Source organism: Odontesthes bonariensis, chromosome 20 (assembly GCF_027942865.1).
Source record: "Odontesthes bonariensis isolate fOdoBon6 chromosome 20, fOdoBon6.hap1, whole genome shotgun sequence".
Classification (NCBI taxonomy): domain Eukaryota; kingdom Metazoa; phylum Chordata; class Actinopteri; order Atheriniformes; family Atherinopsidae; genus Odontesthes; species Odontesthes bonariensis.
Genome location: NC_134525.1, coordinates 24,746,167 through 24,770,145, shown reverse-complemented (window position 1 = coordinate 24,770,145; position 23,979 = coordinate 24,746,167). Strand labels below are relative to the sequence as shown.

Sequence of the window (23,979 nt, the reverse complement as noted above, 5' to 3'; positions counted from 1 at the left end):
TAAAGATTGGGACCTGTGTAAGGACACAATTGCAAAACATGAGGACTGCGTGATGTCATCATCTAAAAAATAAAAAACTGTGATGATATAGAGTTAGAAGAAAAAACACTATAAAGCTCGAGTCGGTATTGACACCTTGGCATTAATCTAGGCTGGTATCAGGAAGGGTAATTGGATGGTTCTGTCCTGATCTGTGGACTTTTGGACTTTGGATTAGTTTGGTTACTCTCATGGTTTGTCTTTGTTATTATTGCTTTGGTCTGTTCATCTCGTCTTGCCTTAGTTCAGTTAATGTTCTAGTACCACCCTCTCAGCAGCAGTTGTCCTCAGTTTCCCTGTTTTTGGTCATTAGCTTCGCTGCCACACCTGTCACCTGTCTATTATCCTCACCTGCTGTCATTCCCTAATCAGCTCACCCTCAGTATTTCAGCTCCCCGTTTGCTCTCAGTCATCAGCAGACCCTCACTGTATCTCTTCATGTCCTTATTGCCGTCCATGTTTGTGGTTCAAGTCAGGCTTCCTTGTTCTTTAGTTGTTTTTTTTTACAATTTATATAAATTAGAGACCGACCGATATGGGTTTTTCTAAAGCCGATGCCGATACCGATATTTAGAGGTCGGAGTCAGCCGATGGCCGATGTGACCTGCCGATTTTTTTTGGGCCGATTTTTAGGGCCGATATGCTATCGTATTATCCTTAATTGGCATGCAAAAAAACATACTAGTAAGAGGAGGCACAACACTTGTAAACTTCACACGATTTATTGAAAATTGGACAACTGTTGAACAACTATTGTTGAAAAAACAACATATGAATTAAATATAAAATAAATAAATACCAACTATAATAATATAGTTACAATATGTTAATGAAAAACATTCATTTTATTTAGATTTTATTATCCATAACATATTTATTTTATTAATTATAAATAACATATGCTCTTAATATACATCATATATTCATGTATATAGGCCTAGTAGAAATATTATGTAGGCTATTATAAAAAAATGACTGTAGGGCCTACTCATCGATTCATAACAAGAATTAACAAATGTATGACTTCTTGCAGTCTGTTAGTCTATTAATTATCCATTTTAATGTGTTTAACAGAGTGCAAGAAGACTTCCATGATGTGACAACTTCAGATAGTTACTTCAAAACGGCAGGTTATACAGTTTCACTGTGGAACTTCCATGCCTTAAACGTTCCTATGTTTGCACATACACTTTCCTAGGTTTCAACAATATAAAACGCCGTCTCCCAGCATGCTGTGCAGGAAACCGGAAATAGGAACTAGAGAACATCCGTTTGATCGCTCTCAAATTCACAATCAAATCAAGCGATATACATCGCGAAAAACAAATTGACATGGGGTGACAATGTTTTAAAACGTTCACTTGTTCTTTGTGCGTGCTCTTTTTGTTCACATTTCACTTGGATTGTCCGTTATTTAAGTTTAGATCGTGACATAGCAGCCAGTCACCTCACCAGCGTTGAGGGGGCTTGCATAGTCGGCAAATTCAAATCAATTCAAACATGTATGCATCGCGAAAACAAATGGACATGGGATGACAATGTTTTAAAACGTTCACTTGTTATTTGCGCGTCCTCTTTTTGTTAACATTTCACTTAGATTGTCCGTTACTTCAGTTTAGATCGTAACATAGCAGTCCCCAGCAGGGCTCTAAATTAACTTTTTTTCTTTACACTTCCAGCCAAAATGGCTAGTGGATATTAATCTTTCTAGCCAAACACACACTCACTAATGGGTCGAAGTGGCTAGTAAGTTTTATTTTCTACCAGCCAAACTGAATTTTCACCAGCATTTGGCCGGTTGGCTGGTGTTAATTTAGAGCCAGCGTCTTCTTCAACTCCAATGCAGTTGAAAACAAATGGACATGGGATGACAATGTTATAAAGCATTCACATGTTAGATTAGCGTCCTCTTTTTTGTTATATTTCCACTTAGATTATTGTTACTATAGTTTAGAATGTAAACATTGATGCCTTACCTGTTGACAGTCTTGCTCACTCTTGAAACCTCGCGCTGCGTTCCAAGTAGCTGCCCGCAGATGTGCCTGACTTAAAATCGGCGCGGCCAAATAAGAAAATCAGCCGATGCCGATTGATTAAAAAATAGCAAAAATTGGCCGATTAAATCGGCTGGCCGATCGATCTGTCGGTCTCTAATATGAATCACGTTTAGTTTTCCCTTTACCTCCTGCCTTTGAGTCCATTTTCTGGGCCCTTCACTCCACCATCTGCAACAGATTCTGAGGAGCTGAAGATATTGATTGGCAGCTGCAACTCATGGCTAGAGTGACAATGGCGCAACTACAGTAAATAGTTTGCAAAACAACTAATCTCTTTCCAACACCCTGCAAAGCTTCCTCTTATCTGGCTGCACTAAGGTATTTTAGAAAGCTTTATGATGAACACCACACGAGGAACATAAACAAACTGAGAGTGTCACTATTTGAGCACAGTTTTTGCTCCAGCTCCGCTGAAGCCAGATAAACAAAATAAAAACTATCTGAATCTTTATAACGCTCCCATCTTATTTCCTACTCCAGCAGATCAAAGCTCTGTTTAATGATCTGCTCCCAAGCGTGAGGATAACTGTGCCAGACACCATGTAAGAACGGATAATACAAAAATACAAAGGAGGACAAAGAATGATGTTGAAATGAGGTTTGAGTTCCAAAACCAGCCCAACTATAAAAAAAACAGTTATTAAATTCAGATTACATATAGATAAATACAGAATCTAAACGGATGCCAAGGCTATTCATTCAAAGCTTGAGCTGCCTTATGCAATTCATAAATGCATGGTCATGACGATGACTGATTGGTTAGCACAGCTCATTTGGATAGTATGTAATCTTGCATGTGATAGCCATATATAGTGTGTTTTATTGTGATGGCCACAGATGTTGTACAACGCTGAATGTAAAATTGAGATGTAAAGTCTGACATTTTTACATCCGCTCACAGCCCCTTGTCAAATGAAATATTTTGAAATACGTTAAGCATGTTACTGAGTAAACGGCTTTAATCTGTGTCACCTCTCACATGAAAGAAAAGCCAGCAGATACATGCTCTGTTCAATATGACTCATCACCATATATCACAGCAAACAGATAGGCTTATACCACAAGCAGTGGATGCCTCATGCATCATCTTCATCGATTTACTGGGTAATAATCCGTCAGGGCTCCAACACAACAGAGGAGTAAAAAGTCAGGCAGACTTTAGAGAGAGGGAAGAAAGTAAATTATGCAAAGCCTCAAAGCAAGTTTGGTTGTTACAATCATTTCATCTTGGGAGTAGATTTGAGAGAAGCTAATCTGTTTTGACATCTTCTGTGGGGAATTTTGATGGCAGTTCAGAGTTAGTTGCTGAACTTCTGAGAAAGTCACAAATCGCTGTGTATTTCCTTTCTTAAAAATGTTTGGCAGAATAGAGGGATGCGACGGACGAACTGGTTCACTTTAAATGATGCACTCGTAGAAGGTGTTAACTCTTTTGCTTTTATTTAAATCTGCAAAAGGAACCAGATGAATCGGAAGAAAAGAAAGGCTGTATCTACAAATTGGGTAAATGATGAGAAGATAATTTCAAGGGCAGAAAGAGAGAATCATTACGGTTTCTGCTCAGCCAACCTGAAAGTTAATCCATATCTCCCGGGGCGAAGTCCCCCACAGACGTCTGATGCGGTGTCTGAGCCCACATCCCTGAAACTGTATTGGTAGCAGCCATGAGGAAAATAAATAGTATGCCCTCGCCCTCAAATTTCATGCTGACAAGCTGTAAAGGACCATTAAAAATACTATTTTATCTAAGAGAAGAACCAAGAGATGTTATTATTTTCATATTGATGATAAAAACTGCATGGCACAAAGTAACGGCAAACCCACATACACACAAGCATCGACATATTAATGCTTAACCAAGTCTTTTACAATGTAAGGACATATCGATATGAAGCAGTGCTCTTTGAGCAAAATGCTGGCAGTAAAATGCCATTTTAATAGTGCCTTGTTTGGAAGATCGTCTGTTCTGCTCTAGGAAAGGGCTGTTGTAGCTGGGATGAGTAAAACACAATGATATGCTTGGTCCAAAAGACATTTCTTTTTCTTTGCGAATCAGCCATCATAACAGGAAATAATGGAGCGTTCATTAGTGACCTGTCTTTTCACGTGTAATGTCGCCAGCACTGGTTTCCTGACAGAGCAACCCCAGGGAGGCATCGGAAGTTGCCTCCAACCGCCAGTCACCGGCCGTACGTCTCACTCCCTGCGGAACTAATTATTCGCCGCCTGTAATGTCAGTCACTGCTGTACCTGCTTTACCTGCATCAGGAGAAAATAGGTTTATTTTGTGTGAGCTAAAGAGGTGATGCAGCTCGAGATTTATCAGTCATTCATAAGACTGTGCAGGTGAAATAATTAAAAAAAAAAAAAGAGTCTTAAATAAAGCAATCCGAAATGAAGCTGTCCCTCCCATTGCCTGTTACAAGAACTTTGCATTTTGCAGTTTATATCAAAATCTGACACTTCTGGGCTTTCGCCTCATTGGACAATGGACACTGAACAATTTGATTTCCTTCCAAAAAGCAGTGAGGTAGGGTTGTTGATTGGCCTTAGTTCTGGAGGGAAGGCAGTCCTAAGTCCAGCAGCCACGCAATGAAAACAATGAGGAGAAGAAGATGAGGCTGGAAGTCAAAATGGTTCATCCAGGGTGGGAAAGCGGTGTGTTCTGTACCGTGGAGGTATGACATGCATTTATTCATGACATCAGGCCGAGCCCCAGTAGGGGGACAACGCCACAGGCAAAGCAGAGGCAAAATGATTCCAACCAGAGTCTTCCATGCTGCTAAGGTTTCTGAGCTGAGCAAAGACGAGACCATAGCATCAGGGATCGCTTAGTTTCCTTGATACTGTGGGTCTTTCACCCCACTGAAATGCTGAAAAAGATCTCAACCAATATCACTGTTTCTGCCTTCTAGAGGCGATTCTATCGAAATGAAGATTGTCTGCCTGGTGTATGGTGATCAATGCTATACCTCACAAAAAATTGTGAGTTTTTTTTCTTCTTTTTTTCTGCCAAATCAGTCAGTGTATCCTGTTATTTCTGCTTCTCCTTGTCAGTCAGATCTACTTCCATCCATTTTGTTTTTTCTCTCTCTCTCCTTATATTTCTCTTTTAAAAATAATCTTTCAGGATTGCTCCATTGCATGTGTGTCCACTGGTCTGATCAACAACGACTGATTGGTGATCTAATTGTATGAAGGCAAACAGCAGGCGTCCAAAGGCAAACGGAACCTCATAACCACTTCTTATCCCAACTACCAACATCCCAAAAGAAGAAAAGGAGATGAAAGCAAAAGAGGCCAGACTGAAATATTTGTGGAGAATGGTTGTGGAGTTGCAGGGTTATTTGTGTCATACCCCAGGCTACTGATATTTCATTGTACTTCCTCCAGGATTCTTTGTAGCATTATTTGTGAAAATGTGCGTGGAGGAGTGTATGGTAAATTTTCGAAATTCCAGCACTGGAATTAATCCGCTCTTCTTGAGAAATACTTTTCTAGTCGAGAGCCCGGGAAAAACACAGATCAAAAGAGCGCCAGCAACATCCAAGGTGCCGAAATGACATCAGAGCGAATGGCTGAGGACATTCTCTGCCTTTAAATTAGCAACTATCAGAATCAAAGAAACTGTTGAACTGAACAAATTTAAGTGTGCGTGGGGGTCTAAAATGTATAACCTTAGAAGTTTATGTACTTGCAAACTAAAGAAAACAAAAATTGCATTCAGTCCCTTACTCAGTCTGCTGATTATTCATATTCATGCAGGTACAAAAAGATCTCTCTGAGCATATTTTGCCTTTATGTGTGTGTCTGTGTATCAGGGGACAGCTCAGCCTTTCCATATTTCAAACAGCCTGAGCAATACAAAGGACAAGGCCCAGCCAAACATGATTGTCTTTAATGTTTCACATAAATCACTGAGATGTGTGTGTCTGTGTGTGTGTGTGTGTGTGTGTGTACGTTTTTCTGTGAGGAGGGGAGGGGTGTTTTTTTGCAGGCGTACACAGGAACATTTCAAATTCTTGACACCCCTGATTAAAGTCTCTCATTACATCGCAAATAAACAGTCTAAACACATTCATACATCCATTTGTTAAAGTGCATGAGTACAGTGAGGAAGGAGTTTCTGAAGGACAATTTATTAACGGAACACTTGCGCAGCCTGCAAGAAAGTTTCACAAATCAAGGCGAGCTTTGTGTGTGTGACTTCACACTAATTCAAACTGATTGGAAGATTTTTACTTCTTGATCATCTTGAGCATTTTCTCTCACCTTGCAGATAGACAAAGAAAGAAAAGTCAAAACATCCTATAATTATATATAGATACAAACACTCAAGGGCTGCTCTGCTCCTACGCACATACACAGTGAAACACAGGGGGGCAGATATGTGTAGGAGGGGGGCAGCACTGTGGTTTTCTCTGAGGAGGAGAGGTGGCTCTGGCTGTGACCTAGATACAGGACAGCACACTGCATTCCAAATGGGCCATTTCGATCACTGCCACTCACTGTGTCCTAAGCTCATGACTTAAACACAAGCACCCAGCATTCAGCAAATACAGCAACCAGAGTCTCCGCTGCTGGAAACCTCATATGTGGATGCTAAAGTGCAACAGAAAAAAAAAAAACTAAATATTGAAATGACAGTACAGACTAAGGTGCAGAAAGCCACTCAATCAGAGGTGTCTGTTGAAAGCATGTTTGGTGAAATATTTACATCTGCTTTCACATCCTACAGCTAACACCTATTGGCATATGAGAAAAACAAAAGCTTATGATAATTGTCATGATACAAGATTACCTCAAATTAATTTGGTTCATCAGGCCTCTTGTCTTTTCTGTTTTGATTATCCTTGCTTCTTGCAATTGTTTCCCAATTAATTTGCATGCTGATGAGTCTGGAGACAGATGTGTTTGGGCCGCTCAAATGCCTGATTTCCAAACGCTTGCCTGCAGGATCGGCAAAGGGAGAAATGAGGCCGGTTCGCTGTCTCATAAACGTCAGCCTTTGAAATACAGGAATGGACACACATCGGCCCAAGCATAGCATGTGAGTCCTTCGGAGAAAGGAGACAGTAGAACTGCTGATCCGTGATAAACATCCCTCCCACCACTCACTGGGAGACAGAAGAGGTCTTTCTGTCAATGCCGTGATGAATCTCCAGGGTAGCGGGAAGGGAGGAGGGGAGGGGGGGTATGTGTGGATATATGGGAAGAAAATAGGGAGGGAGTGACAGTAATGGTGAACAAAGTGAGGATGAGCTAGAGTGGGAGTCCCTGGGAATCTCAGGGATAGTGACTGTACATCACAAGCACAGTTAGATAAATAACCCAGGACACTTCTCTACAACAGCTGAATAAAGCTGATGGTTAAAACACCTTCAGGAAGAGGGGTTTATCAAATCAAACAAGCTGCATACAGCATTCTTAAGCCAAGAAATAATCCAATAAAGCTTCAGAGCAATAACTGCAAACAAATGACACAATCGGAATGGGATATCTGCTGAGTGCAACGTCTGCTATATTAATTCACGGAGCAGAAATGTCCTTCCCTTTATGACACAGTGTAAAAATCTGAAGCAAATAGCATAAACAACAAATGGTATTCATGAAGGAAATATCTCTCTTACATCAGGAGCCGTGAGAATTAGTCAGTGTTGGGCTCGCAGTGTTACTACAAACTGAAAAACATACCTTTCTGGGCCTTTAAGCTCCTATCTTCCCACATCCCGCAGTGACACTGCATCAAATTCCAGTGCAGAACTACCCAGTGTGAAAATAATTGATCTTCTCAAACTGATACTCAGTTTTTAACTTAAACAGTAAGGGTGTGAACCAGATTTGATATGGATCTGCAGGTGAAAGGCCCTAGTTTTTATCTACTGCTTTGGAGCAATTTATCCAGCATCACCTGCTCCAACCTCTCCTCTTTCAGCCCTGGCTTCACCTCGCTTTGCATTCACTTATTCACTGGGAGGCACATTGTGGTACGGAGCCCAATTAAGCCTCCCTCACCACAAACAGGGAGGAATGAAATCTTGATCTATCTATGAAAAGAGTTTCACGTTCTCGGAAAAAAAAAAAAAAGAAAACACTGAGAATTTATTTTAATATACCGAACACATGTTGAGACACTGACAGCACAAGAGGAATATAGTTCCTGGCTTTAATCGTCTGCCTTTGATAGAAATCACAAGTGTAATTCAACATTGATTGATATAACTTTTGCAATTCAGAAGCAATTTCCATAGTTTCCCCCCCCCTTTTCTTCACCGTGATTGTCATCCTCTCACTCGTATGTTAGCGTGTGCGCACATGAGCGGGTGGGAGTTCTGGGAATGGGACAGGTCATTTCAGCCAAAGGCCTCTTTTTCATTACATGCTAAGCCTGGTAGATGGGTGAGCAGACTCGTAAATGACTCCCGCTGTAACAGGCAGCCCACTTCATTTGCATAGAACATAGGGAAAAATAAACAGCTTTCCCCATGAGCATTTCTCACCCCTGTCCCTGTAATATTAAGCATGCTATGCATTTTCATTTCAACTTAAACTTTTTTCCTTCCCAAACACACATTTAATACAATTTATTACAGAGCTTATTAGTGATTCTTTTGTACTATGTAGAGAACAAAACAGGGTTGCGCCAGTCTCAGATACATGCACGTGTTTTTCATGTTTTATAATTATTTTCAGCTCTGTTTATACTGAGACTTGCTTTGCATTGGAAAGCCTTTTACTGATTAATCAAAGTGATACAGCGTGGAGTGAAAAAAAGAAACTAAAAACATTAAAGTGTCTTAAAGTGTGAAAAACAAATATCAAACAGATTAGAAGGAAGTTCGTTTCACATCATGTTGGATGAAAGGAGAGACGATGGCAAAGAATAAAGGGGGAGTGAACTGAGGAGCTCAAGTGTAACAGGAAGGGATGACACACGAGAGGAGAGAACGGCGCAGGATGGGCATTCTTCGGGTGGGCATCTGGTTGACACCAGGGTTCGATCATTAGTAGTCATAGACCTGGTGGAGTATGGAGGGGTGCACTGCTACACTTAATTTGAGCTCTTTAATAACACACTTTATGAATTCAGTCATGTTTGCAGCCCTCTGCATGAGACACAGCGTGAGAGACATTGCTGGATCTCATTTCAGGCTGACAAGATTTCAGATTCAATTAACTCCAACGTGCAACACCACCTCTTCTCTCTCTCTCTCTCACACACACACACACACACACACACACACTAAGTAGCCTTCCGACTACACTTCAAGGTCTATCTTGGAGCACTGTATGATCATTCTAAACCTAATTACTCCAGAGCTGTCGGATGGAGGCCCAGTGCTGCCCAATCACATTTGCATCGAGTGGCCTAAAGCAGGGGAGGTGCAGCCGGGCAGTGAAACCCCTCCTCTAAACCAGCCATCTCTCTTTTTGGTATGGTGGCTTAAGTTGGCAAGCATCATCTCCCCGCCTCCCACACTGGAATACTTTAATGTTTGTAATATGGCCCCCTGCTGGGCCTCTTTGGTACATGACTTTTCGGAGAAGAAAGGGAAGTCAATCTCTGAGGACGTTGTTATAAGGGAGCTCACCTCACAAAAACGAACCCCTTTAAAGTCAGGAGGTCATGCATCGGCTTTGAAGATGAAGGGGAGACTTAAACTTTATTTTTCCCCAAAGGTGTTGGAAAAAAGACATTTCTTCTAGCTGCGCAGTCAATTGAAGGAGATACTGAGTCTTAACTTTGCACTTGGCTCAACTGCCAAAAGCTGCCAAAGTTCATTCTCAAATTCCCACTGAAATATTTATCCATGGCAAGAGACATTTATGGCACACTTTGCTTTCATCTTGTCCAGAGCAAGGTTGGAGTTCAAGTTCATGGTCAAAAAAGCAACGGAAGATTGTTCTCTCCAGCTCACAAGAAATTGCTTTGTTGCTCAAGGGCGCCTCAACATGAGGAATCTTTGTCCGTATGGAAAACTCTGCTGAGCTTATATTTATGCTACCATCCCTTTCCACGAGTGTGTTTTATTACATTCTTTTATACAATGACACAAATTCTTCAGATCACTCTAGATAACACTCGCAGCGGCTCCAGCTTTTTGCCATGCCTTGTCCTTGCATTTAATACCGCCGCCCAGAGATTATGATAAGTGATGCAGTGGAAAAGCAGAACAATTATCATTTTCTCTCAGATTACATTCAGCAGATGTCAGGGCCCACATGCAGAGGCGTCTAATTGCTGTCTCAAATCAAATGTGGCATAATACTACAATATGTGAGCGCGTATTTGTGCTGTGGAAAGTGGAAGGGATGAGGTATGTACTGCACATAGAAAGTGTGTGTATAAAAGGCTAAATTATTGTGAATGTCATGTCGGCATATTAACAATGAAACTAGCTCATCTACCATCAGCTGTCCCACCCACATGAGCAGAAAGGATCATTTGGTGTGAAGATATGGACACACACACACAACCTCATGTGTGCTCCTTCACTGCCTAAGAATAAAAGCGACCTAGGGACAGAAAGCATCCCTCTACTCTAGCTTTCACTGCTTTCTTTTCCGCTCAACACCCTGCCCTCCCACATCTCTTGGTGCAGTCATGAGTGGGCCCACATTTGTAGGGAGGAGCAGGCAGACAAGGCCTCCTGGGGTGATGGAGGGTAGGGGGGTGAGGAAAAGGGTGGGGGTGCATAACTGTCACACTGAGATCCAGTGTCAGCCGATAGCTCGGTGTGAGGCATGCCACTTATCAGATTGGTGGGGAGGGTGCATAGGGGGTTGGGGAACAGAGAATGTGCGTGTGGATGAGGAAGCACTCGGAAGAAAGACTGAAGTTGATGCCAGAGCCCATTAGCACAGTCTTGTCATTTCTCCACACGCAGGCAAACATGCATTGCGCACGTACATACATGGACATGTACATTTACATGCATGTTGAAACTGCTCAGGCACATGCTAACAAACACACACAGAGACACACACACTGTAAGATGCACAAAATTGCCAAAAATCCTCAATCCTCCTCACAGGCAGACAGTAGCATGATGCCGTGACTGTCAAAATCTCCCTTCTTTTCTCATTCCTCCCCTCTCTCTCCTTTTAATCCTTCGTTCTCACTCTCCCTCGGTGCCCCAGTTTACTCCAGTGCACACGCTCCCCCTCTCCTATTCAACCCACCCCCACCTCTCTCTGGTACCCATTTCCCTTCCCAGTCTGTCTTTCTATTTTAACAGCCCTCAATTTATCTCCTTTATGCCACCTCACTGTTTCTAGTATGCTGCCTTTCTCTCAGCTTTGTCAAAAACATATTAACGCATAAAACAATGTCAATTACATTTTTTCTATGTTTTCATTACAAAGGAAATACATACGATATGTGAAATTCCCTTTCAATGTGCACACATTCCAATGACTCACGTTTTCCATTTCAAAGAACATATGCAACATGTTCACATGTGCATGTAGATGCATATCTTATGGTTTTAAAATCCAAGTGTCAATGTGTACAACTGAGACAACAAAGAACAGCCAGATCATCCATAACCCAAGAGGAAGTAAATTAACCATTGCTGCCTATGTTCCAGCAATCTTCCATCAAGGGGTTCACGAAAGAAAATCACACCATTGTTCCTTGCATTTCACAGCATTTGTGCAGCATTGATTATTCACAATATTCAAGGAATCCACAAGGACATGGTTTCCTAATGCAGAATGTTAATTTGTCTGGTGACTACATCTTTGTATAGTTTATAAAGGTTTATAAAGATTGAGAATTAGAATCTGAAATCTAAAGAAATTGCAACATTTTATTCAAGCTGAATTGGTCCCAAAAGTTTGGTTTGAGGACAGTACGAGGTAAGGGGGGAACCTGCGGGAAGCTTTGTGTGAGACCAAACCATACTTCTTCATATTTCCAAACACCACAATAGACAACTGACTGTATATAAATTATGGACATGGCCTCCTGGTCTGAAAGATAGAGCCAATAAAGAAGTGCCTTAAACTTGCATTCTTTCCAATGGCCAGCAGGGGGAAACGTGTTCTAAAAAGGAGCCTGAGTATAGTCTGATGATCTTACTGTTTGATATTAAGGGAAGTCACTTTACTACAATAAATTGTTGACACTTGTTGACACAATGCTGGTGGAGCTGCCATGCATGGTTCTAGCTAGTCATCACTAGAAGCAACTTCAACATGTTTCCTAAGGAAACTCTTAGATGTTGAAGGACAAAAAAATCAAAACACTAACTGATAGTTGGCGAGCAACCCAAATGACCATGGCTATCTACTTTCTATGGCTATGTCTCAGTAAATAAAGTGGTCATCTTAGAGTTCAGTAACTTCATTGTTGAAATTGCCACCCGTCACATGATGTATTTTCCTTGGGCAAGATACCAAACCCCACACTGCCTCTGACATATTTATCGGTATTTATCAGTAAAAATACAGTAAGTGTTGTTTAATTACTATACAAAGTGCTTATATATTAAAAGCACTGTATGGGTGCTGTGAAATGGGAACAGATGAGGTTTAAAAGTACCATATGGGTGTGGACCATTTCCTATTAATTCTTTCCACCCATGCAGTTTGCCCCAAGGTAAACTGTGATAGTGCTGGGCGGTATGACCAAAAATATATATCACGGTATCACGTTATCACGGTTTCACGGTATATCACGGTATTTTTTTTTCATGCATAATTAGGTGTTCACAGCATTTTCTACAGATTGAGAACAGAAATAAAAATAAAAATTCTTCAAAATAATTCCTTCGTTAATAATTGGTCACACAGAACTTTATTGTATTAATATTCACATCTTCATTGTAAACAAATTAATAACATAGCTAATTACACTGGTCGGACTGTTCAGCTGTTTCAGACTGATACCTCCGGTTCAGGCTGCTCCTCTTCCTCAACACGTCTCTTTTTCAATCGCGGAAAATATTTTTCAATACTCATCTGGATTGAAGCAGCAAACATTCAGTGTATAAGTTTAAAAAAAAACTACTTTATTTGATTCACAGCTGCTAGTGTTTTGACCTCGACAACCCAACTACATTTTTTTTTTTATTAACGGCAAACTTGCGACTAGTTAACTTTATAAAGGCGTAATCGCGTGTTTGCTATGGGTCGGGACGGGAAGGGACAACATTGTATTAAAAATATAAAATATTTTTATAGGACTTTTTAATGGGAGCTAATCTAATGTGACGCTGAAGCTAGAAAGCTTCCACGCTTCCAGGGATGATCTCACTGATGGAGACACGCGGTGTGCACGGAGGGGAGGGGCTGTGTGTGTGTGTGTGTGTAGGCTGACAGAGAGACGGAGGGAGAGCAGGGAAAGGAAATGCAGCTTAACGAATACGAGTATTTTTTAAATAGCGTTAAAAATAATAATAATAACGAAACACAATATGTGGCGGCCGGTGTTGAATCTGTGGCGCACCGCCACAAATTAGTGTGGGAAACACTGCTATCCACCTTCACCTTCGCGTAACGCAAGTGCTTATTACCACCTCGCACCCATAGACAGTAAACATGCGTGTTTAGAAGCGCAACACTGAAAAGGGTCCCGTCTCAAACAATGTCGCGCGACGCAACGTTCCCCCCCGTTGTGTAATCAAATACACCCGTATGGCGGTACATTAAAAATTCATATCATAACGAAATTATAAACCGGTATTCGGTGTGAACCGGTATACCGCCCAGCACTAGTCTGTGAGTTCTCAGATTACTCTCACTCGTATTGTCTGGCTTCAAAGAAACAAAAGAGTAACAGCCAAAATGCCTCTCACTCAGTGGGGTTACATGGCACTGAAAGGATCGGATTATTGGCTAAATTACAATAAGACTGAGTTGCTCCTTATTTGAGCACGGCTAATTATCCTTGGATATATGGTGGTGAATGAGTCGAATCAGAGGCACAAAGCATGTCATACTCCGATACGATAGGTGGCGCTGTACCCATTTCAGCTATTGCTAATAGAGCCACTTCCGGTTGACCCCTTCACCATCAACAACAGCAAACTCAGGTATTCGAGAAAATGGCGAACGAAGAGCAAGATGAAGCTACGTCCCTCTACATTTCGTTTGTGGTGAGCATGCTTGTTGCACAAACGCGATGCACCACGGCGCATTCTTCATTCGTTGTTGGTTTCTTTCCGACGGCGGCGATAACAACAGTAATATCGTCTCTTTTGACTTCCGGTTCACGACCCCGGGAAAAAAAATCAGAACGCAAAGTCTAATTCAACACGTGCTTCACTGTCTACATGCACGTTTAATTGACTTTCAACCGATTTATCCCGGGGTCTTAATCCGATCGCGAGTAATCCAATCCGATCCAATTTCTTGTCCGATTAAGGTGTCTACATGCACTTAATAACTCAGTCTTATTGTAATTTAGCCAATAATCTGATCCTTTCAGTGCCATGTAACCCCACTGACTGTAGTTGAGAAAACAACAGGTGGCATAGTTTGGTTATGGCTCTGTCTATCTCCTTTATGAAAAAAGCAACTGCTCGTCTGTTCAACAGAGATTCTATATATTATTGTCTAGGAAGCAGAATAGGGGAAATGTACTTTCCCGTATTTAAATACCACATATAAGTTCCATGTTTTCCGCACTTCTCCATTCTGTAAAGGAATGCTGCATCAGGCCGGGTATTTTCTTGTTCATTTATTCTTTCTTTTTATACACATACACACAACATGCTAGCATACATATAATAACATCAAGCAAAGGAGATGGGCTTTGATGGAAGGGGTCAGTAAATCATAGAGCAGATAAACAACACCTCATTAGACGTGTTGAAGGGAGTCTTCCAGACCGGCCGAGACATCATTGTCTACTGGCACGCCAACAGAGCCCTGGGCAAAGCCTCTAACATATTAACAATCCTGATAGGACTGGAAAGTAATGATCACATGTTATCCACTCGAACGTACATAAATAATTGTGAACAACCATTTGGAGGACAATGCGTCCCCAGGCTGTCTCTAAATCCCCCCGGATGCAGACATGGGAACTGTGATACATGTATGCTACAGACATCCTTGGAATAACAGTGGTGTCTAGCTACCAAGGGATGTTTCTTTTTTCCTGTGCATGCATGCATATCCCTACCCATTCATAAGATTATAGGCCACCCATTAGAGAGGCAGCCTCTCATCCTACAGTAAGTACAGTAGGAATCCAGGCCAGGAAAACACAGCTATGCCCTGCAGTTTTTTTTTGCTAAAGGCTTTCGTTGGTCAATTTTCTTTCCATCATGCACACTTTGAGTCATTCTTGCAATCACTGTATTTATCGCACACACTCTACCTCTATTGCTCCTCTCTCTCTCTCACAATCCTCCCTTCCCCTGGTTCAGATGTTAATACACTCCCAATCAGGCTGTCCATTAAGTGGACGTGCGCAACACGTTCATCAGGCTGTCCAAAGACCTGCTTGCAAATGAGCTCAAATTGCACTGCGCTGCAAACTCCTTGAAATCCCCTAAGAGGGAGGATGTGTGTGCGAGACATGCATCTGTGAGAAACGCAGGAAGAAGTGAGAGGCAGGCTGTCCATTTTATGCTGATGAAAGCCACGAAGACAAGCAGTACAAAGAACTCACCTCATCAGGATGCCTTCTTGATGTTTTGATTTAATGCTGAGACACTCGCATGTGAAATTCACTGGCATGCATTCTATCCATGAGCTAGAAGCCAGAGTGTTCTGCTACTCTCGTCCAAACCGTTCGTCGTGAACAGTAAAACTTTTATCATCCTGCAATCAGCTAAAACTTTTGAAATACAATTGCTAAAAGCGAGAGACAGACAAGATAGATATGTCACTTTCTTTCCCTTCCCACCTGACTGCGTGGCCTTTCACATCACTCCATGTTTGTTATTGTATCCAGTGAGATGCATTCATTTTCACCTCAGTTCTTTATCATCTTTAACTTTATCAAACAATCAGTTGAAGGGTAAGAAAATTGGAAGAAGGATGACATCACTGCGGGAGAGACTGTTTGTCATAGTATTTAGGGAGAAGGAAAGAGAAAGCTTGAGAAACAGAGAGAGGTTACAATACACAGAGTAGCCTCTTTGCATTCAGGAGGCACGGGACCTGGCATTAAACGCATAGTGCTGTGGGAGTGTCAGCGAGGCCTGCAGCGTGCCAGCCCTTAAGTGGCTGTGGCACTCACAGATAATGAAGAACGGCAACGAGGCCAAAAGGGGCACGCAAAGGGCCCACGTGTGCACCTAAAATAGCCAGTGGCCTCCTACCAGGCCAAGCACACAATTACTCAAATAAAGGTTTGCTAGTGCCGCTGATTACTTGTCAAAGTGTCAAATGCGGGGCTCAAAAGTAGATTTTCATTCAGATCTTTCAGCACGGCTCTTTGTGTGTTCTCCTTTGAAAATGTCCACACGTGGGCTTGTGCCTGGCGTGCATTAGAGAGTAGGCCTGTGCGGGTCATTACAAATATTCACCTCAAGATGGAAAGACAAAAGAAAAAGAAATATGCACAAAACTGAAAAATAATGTCGGATGAGAACAACCCCACACATTCCTCAATCGTGACCTCGAAACACACTTGTCGTCTTTATTGTTCATTACTGAGCCGAGCGCCACGATATGCTAACTAATCCCATTAAACTAATCCACATGAAAACAACTTACGGCATGATAACAGCTCACACCGCCTCAGCCGTTAATTTATGCCATATTCAAATGTGCACAGAATTGTAATGATAAATGTGACTCCCTCACTAATTTTCCTCGTGGCAGAAATACTGAATGGATACCTGCAGGATGTTTGTTTTCATCAAGTCTCTGTACATGTTTCTGCTAGCAGTGTCTATGTACTCAAGCTACGGTTTAAAGTAAATATTTAGGGTAAAGAGTTTGTTTTTTTGCCTGTTTTACTAAGAGACGGAGGACTTTATTTTAGTCTGAAAGAAAAAAAATATAAAACTTTAAAGTATTAGCACAAGCACAACTAAAAAGCTTGTTTCTAGAGATAGATTTGGGCAAAAGTTCCAAGTGCACATGAAGTTTTAATACGAGATAGAAAACCAACAGCGAATGTGGCTGAATTAAATCCCTGTGATAAGATCTTTTGCTTCGGGAACATTTCTCCTTAAAGTGGAGTGGTGGTTGGCATGTCCCCTCAGAGCAAGAAGTTTACAAGGTAAAATCCCGGCATGTTCTGGGCTTTTTCTGGGTCTTCCTGCTTCCTCCCACAGTCCAGAACAAGCTGATTCTAAAGCCCTGAAGCCCCCGGCATCATCACTTTGAGTCTCTGCCCTCTTCTTTGTCTTCACGTATCTGTCCTGTAGCTTCTTCCACACATTCTTACAGAACTCTCCCTCTTTCCCCAAAGCTCTGCCAATCTCTGTGCACCAGTTTTGGGAGTTTACGTGCACTGCTCCCTGTGCTGTTTCACTGCAGTTTCGTACAGCTGCCTGTACAAACGCACCTCCTCACTGAGCCTGGTCTCACATTGGTCCTTCCGGTTTGTTGTTCTCGCCGCAGCCAAGTTACAAAAATCGACTGGTGCACGACACCGCGCTGCGCCGTCTTTTCAAGGCAAGCGCCAGGCCTGAAACGTCATTTTAACATCACGGGCCGTCACTGCCATGAGCGATGCGTCAACTGTAAATCCGCCTTAAGTATGCATGGCTGTTTGTCTTGTTTGCGTCTGTGCTGGCCCTGTGATGGCCTGCTGACCTGTCCAGGGCATACCCTGTCTTTCACCCAACAGCAGCCGGGATTGGGTTCTCCTCGCAATCCTTTATGGGATGAAATGGGTATGGAAGATGGGTGAACATCTCTTAAAATAATGAAGACATAAAGACTGCTGAGAGTATATTCTTATCATATCCTGTGGTCTCCTAAAATAGTCTTCTAAAGAGTCTTGAAACAGCCTGTTGAGACATTTGATGTAAACACCCGCCACAGGCAACAATCCTAACTGATTTTGAGTCAATTTGAACATCTCCAAAGGTCTTTTATTCCCCAAGCCACATCTCAGCTCCCCCATTTGCAATTGTATGCGCACTGAACATTGTCTGCGGGTTAACAAATGCTGAGCGTGTTTGGAAAGGAGGTGCACACACATGAGATTATGAATAAAACATGTTGCCCTTATTAAGAATAATCTGGCTCTAAAGTGCCAGAGGCCCTTGAGGTCAATAACCATCCCTCCTTTACTCCACCACCTCACAAGGTTGAAGGCAAAGGGTCCCTGATTAGCGCTGGCAACAACCAGAGAATTAATTCAAAATCTGTATGATCCTTTGGTGAACATGCAGAGTCGAATTAAATTAAGCAGGCAGTGATTACTGCTCAAGGCTATACTGCGTTTTGTTCCTACCTGAACATTTCACCCAGGCCCTTCAGCACACTCTTCTTGGATTTGGTCTTGTCCTTGTCTTTGTCCCGTTCCATTTTTTTTGTTTCCTTCAAGCCGAGCTCGACACCACCTCTCTGTCTGTCGTCTGTGCAGAGGCTGCCGTTCAGCCCGGCACCGACACTGAGATCCCCGCTGGTGGACATCGACTCGCGCCCCGATCGGAGGCTTCCCTCTGCGTCCTCATCCACTGGAGCGAAGAGGTGAGGTAGAATGTTAGATATACACATACTAAGAGAGAAAAATAATACAATTCACATACAAAGAGAGGCAAAAAAAGGTCAATTAAATGCAAGTCAGTAACTTTCAGTCGGATCCCTGAAGTTACTTTTGACAACTCTTTTTTATTAACATCGGAGGAACCATTAAAAAAAAGCCGTATCCCACAAGGTACAGCAGCTTTGAACAAAACACACTAAATTCTTTCGCCTCATTAGCACAGAATGTATTTACACTGTGCCGCACTGCGAATAGTCTTCGCTTGAACATATTTTCACTTAGCTGAGAGCCTGAAGTTATTTCAACAGCGACAGTGCACATTTCACAGAGATCACATGAGAACAACCGGTTCTCTGCAGCTTTTAATATAAAAAATGTTAACTACATAGTGTAATCTGTAAGGATAGTCGTCTCTGGCTCATAATTATGCTGAAACTAATCCTAAACCCGACATCAAACTAAAAGCAAACTCCTAAGGTGATGGAGGACTGATTAAACTCAAAGTTTCAATAACATCTAATCAGAACCAATGTTCAAGAATGTAATTAATCTGTCACTAATTATACATTTAAATAACCTTGAAAAGGGCTCTTGGGGCTCATAATGGCAAATGTGCTGTGCTCTGCGATTGGCACAGCTCCTGTACCCACTCACTGTATCTTTTTTTTTCTGAAGTAATACGTAGATATCCTTCAGATTACAACTTATTACAGTCTTATGCCTTGCTCCAGCTTATATCTTAATGGCGGATAGAAAAGCACTTATCGTGAAGAAAAGAAGAACGCAAGACCAAGATGGATATTTGGCATACAGGATGAGACGGTCTACAGGAGGGGAGGAGCGGCTGCATTTACATTTCAAGAATTAAAAGGGTTTGTTTTCTTTTGTGATCTGTGGAACCATCAGCTATTTCTTGGAGCTGCCATCTGGGAGGAAATGACTGAAATGGAATATCAACATGAACCAGAAAATGGCAAAAAAAACAGAAAGCCGACAGACAGCTTATACATACTCAATTATGCAATTCATTTCTGCACATGGCCCCTCCCTTCAATTTCTCCACCTGCACAAATTTGGGAATGGGTTCTGGAAGGGTAGCAGTGTTATCTCTCAATATGATGCCTTCTTATCACCCACTTAAGAACAAAGGCAGTGATAGAGGCAGTCTAAATGACTGAGATTAACAGTGGTGCTAATGCTGCTGCTGCTTAATGATGCTGAGCTGCAGATAACACACTAAGCATTGTAATCTTGAGGCTCCCACAGGGCAGTAGGCCATGAAAGTGTGGTTATATGTGTGAAAATATGGGCATGTAGACATGCATATAGATGTGCATGAATCTGTAACCCAAGTTCACATCTTCTTACAAAGGACTCATGCTCAGTAGGTAGAAAGGGCAGTCGCAGTGTTTTTATTAGCTTCTATTCAATTTGTCTGTTTTAAATAAAGAAAAAAACAGAAAGGAGCCACCGTCCGTAAAAAAAAACTGACAAAAGCCTTTAAAATCAAACATGAAAAGGTGAAGCCATCTACAGAGATTTGATGAAACTCCAAAGGAATTGGATGGCAATCTCAGATGACAGCAGAAACCTTGATGAAAGTGTCAGGAGATTCAGAGATAATTTGCAGAGACAGACAACCACAGGAAACATTTTGTCACTTTTCTTTGAAAGTCAACCATTAAACTTTTCTGCTTTATTAATTTAGGGAATTCAAGCTTGTCTGTCAATGAAGGTTATGACAGACAAGTAACACATTCAGTCCTATTCCAGCTCGAGAAAGAAGGGATTTTTTTTTGCACAGAAGAGATGATTTTGCTCCCTTTTTTCTTATTTCTTCAAATGATTCAACACAAAGTAGCACAAGTAAAAGTGCATTTCACCCAGTGGGATATCTTGTTGGGACACATTTTCTAAACGTGATGCCACTTTCTTATTTTATGTAAATAAAAGTGGGAGCAGTGGAAGGCGGGGGCTTATCTGTCAACTTTGACTATTAACCTCAGTGACGAGCACAGGCTGGCTGCTTTTATCTAAATTGAAAAACAGAGTTATTTGAATATCATGGGGAGAATGCAATATACTGAAGCAGGGGAAATCGGTTGCTTTCCCCATTTTTCTTTGCAGAGATAAGACTGTATTTAGTAGCTTGGCGACAGAGCTTATGAGAACAAAGCGTTTCAGGCAAATAATTCCCTCTTTTTTCAAATGTCCCCCAGCACTTTTAATGGAATTCTTTAATGGCAAAAGGAAATTCATATCAAGAGATTACTCTTGTGGTGTTGCAGTGTTATTACCTGTCGGGAAATGTAAGACAGCTGTCTCTTCATATCCAATACATGTTTGTTGTCATCAAACAAGTAGAGATAGATCTATTAATTGAAAAGGGAGGGAGCAGGGCTTTCTACCAGTTCTCTTCCCATCTTTGTAGTTTCAGATCAATTAAAGAAATTCTGTTTTCCATCCCAGACGAGAACAAATATCAAGTTTCCAGACAAAGTTGTGCAATGCAATGGGCTAAAACATACTTGTACGGACCAACATGTCATATATTTCTCACTTTTAGCTGAATGGATGTGGGTAAACAGCAGATATTTTCATCGTATGCAGGCTCCTGAGAGGACATGTTGCCAGAGTCTCTTACAATTCCTCTCAGCATGAGCCGAGTCAGCTCAATAATAATGAGTGTGTGAAGCACATGCTTTGGGACACACATATTCACAGGATATATTAAATGGGAAATCATATCCCAGGTGACTTTGGAGTGAACTTTGGAGTGAACTTTGTGCTTCACCGATGCCTCTGGTGATACATGGTGATATTTGGATGACCTATATAACAGTGGCTGAATTTCTTTGTGATGATCCACAAGTCGTGCATTTTGCATGATGACAACACAGTTTTGTGAAAAAACGCTAGAAAAGTACACCAAAAAACTCATCGTTTGACACTCACATGTCTCAATGCTGTTCTCTTCTTTAGCTGCGAGGTAAGATTTCTCATACGATTTGTCAATAGCTGCTCGAAAGCTCTCGTTGCAGCCGCGGCCCCTGGAGATGCGCGAGTGCAGCCTGTGGACATTGATCTCAACATTCTGTGAAGTTTCGGACGCAGCTGCCTGAAGGCTCTCGAGGGAACTGGACTTTTTCAGACCCAGTGTGGGTCCAACCTCCTGCTCTGCAGAACCTATGGGAAGAGTAAAAGGTCAAAGCATTGATGACAGTAGCAGCTTTAATGACATTATGACAACTTATCAATGTTGAAGAATCTTTCACAAGTTGCTAGTTTCACATTAAATGATGACAAAAGGCTTGTTTGTGATCAAGACAAAGTGTAAGTCTGCTAATTAACATTAAAAACTAATGATACCATTGCCTGAGCTACTGATGTGTATGAAATGAGACAGAATATTGTAACTTCACTGAGACAACAATGCACAGCACGAGTGATGATAGTGTTTAACACTATTCCTTTGTAATAACTAGTAGAATTGATAATCACACCTGTGATATCAAGTGGTGGGTAACCGTGACAAGGCAGACAAAAAACAAAATAACAAACAGAAGATGGGAAAAGAATCTGCTCTTAATGGTCTTCTGTTGGTTAACCTGTGAATAAAAAACACAAACTGCCCACAGCATTGCCAGTTTGTCCAAGAAGCGATGTAGGCAGTTGCTTATGGCGCTTTCTACTGGAGGCAGGTCTGCTGTAGTAAGTCAAATATACATTGGTAGGTGTTCAAAATACAAAGGTGCAAGTTCAAAATACAGAGGCAAAAGTCATTAGGAGTCAAGTATCAAAAGCAATCAACAGAGGTGAGATAAAGGGAGGTGAAATCAAAACAAAAGCAGTCGTAAATTCTAATCTGAGATTAAATAAAAGCTATCAAAGTAGGCCACGTATTGCTTTCTATCGTCTTTTTACTTTATACCAGTATGTATAAAGTTCATGTCCGCTAAATACAAAAGATGGTTTGCACTACCCGCTTAATCCAACTCAGGGTCGCAGTGGGGCTGGAGCCTATCCCAGCTGTCACTGGGCGAGAGGCAGGGTGGAAATGAAAACAATTTGTTTTGTTTGTTTCGGGTTATGCTAATGAATTCTATTCAGGAAACTGAATGTTGTATTTAAAATGGAATAAAACTAATTTTAATTAGTTTAAATTCTTTATGTAACATAATGTCAGTTCATCCATCCAACTTAGGTGGCCACTTTAGTAAATTCAGGGTTGTGGGAAGGCCAGAGCCTACTCCAGCTGCCATTGTGGGTGAGAGGCGGGGGACACATAATAAAATGTGAAATCCCCATACCTAAGTTTTCAACTAAGGTAAGGAGGTTTCATACATATTGCTCGATTTAAGTTTGAAAACATGTGAATTAATTAAAGATCCCTTATTGGTTACATCTGTTTAGTAGTAGATGCCTACATTATCCTATAAAATTACAAAACATTAACACTAGGTTTTGATTTTATGTGGCACAAGTGATGTCATATAGGGCTCCAGATGGACTTTGAGCACTGATCCACAGATCAGAACTAAAACGTAGAAATGTTGTTGTCACAAGACAATGCCATCATAAAGTAGAGCACATAGCAAAACCTTACACATCTTAAGAGCATGGCAATAGGAGTTCAATGGGCATAAATGTCTTGACGGCATAAGCCCTCTTTATTTCCTTGCAAATTTTATTGAAGGTTTTGCACTGTGAACGTGATACAAGTGAAGGGCTGAGAGGCTCATATGCACCATAGAGAAAGCATGTCCTCAATGGGAGGTGCATAGTGCTGACGGACGAGTTGCTAAAATAGCTGTGATTAAAAAACAAAAAACAAAAAAAAAACTCAATGTTAAACATTCAACCTCTTCAACTGTTGACCCAGGGCCCAGACAGCTTCAATTGTATTTCCAATGCCTGCCAAAGGTTTGTTTAGCTTATGTTCGTGGAGCAAGACTCCAGTATTGGTATTTCATTTTGTCAGGGAGCACCGCTCAGCCACCTGGAGCTCTAACCTTATCCGTCACTTGGTAAACAAGCACCTGGTTGATTTTCCGCCCTCTGCTTTGATTCAACACGAAGTGAGGTACTGTCTGACATAACAAGTATGTGCAAGTGAAGCTTTGCTAGAAGTAAACGTCTGCAGAGGAAACTGCCAATAATAATGTATAAACTGCTGATTTAAATACACAAGCAGCCTTTAACACCCAAAGAGGGTAGAACACAGTGTAGATGGAGTTCATACAGAGAGGCACGATG

The 23,979-nt window shown here is 41.5% G+C and overlaps 1 protein-coding gene across 7 annotated transcripts in view; it reads right to left on the bottom strand.

Moving 5' to 3' along the window:
* LOC142370262 (partitioning defective 3 homolog) overlaps positions 1 to 23,979 on the bottom strand; it is a 333,677-nt gene that overhangs the window by 86,384 nt on the left and 223,314 nt on the right. For all 7 annotated transcript variants that reach the window (XM_075452746.1, XM_075452747.1, XM_075452752.1 and 4 more), the window contains 2 exons: positions 21,679 to 21,909; positions 18,469 to 18,694 (listed from right to left, as the gene is read on the bottom strand). In XM_075452746.1, the coding sequence (XP_075308861.1) occupies positions 18,469 to 18,694; positions 21,679 to 21,909 (457 nt within the window). The remainder of the gene's footprint in view (positions 1 to 18,468; positions 18,695 to 21,678; positions 21,910 to 23,979) is intronic.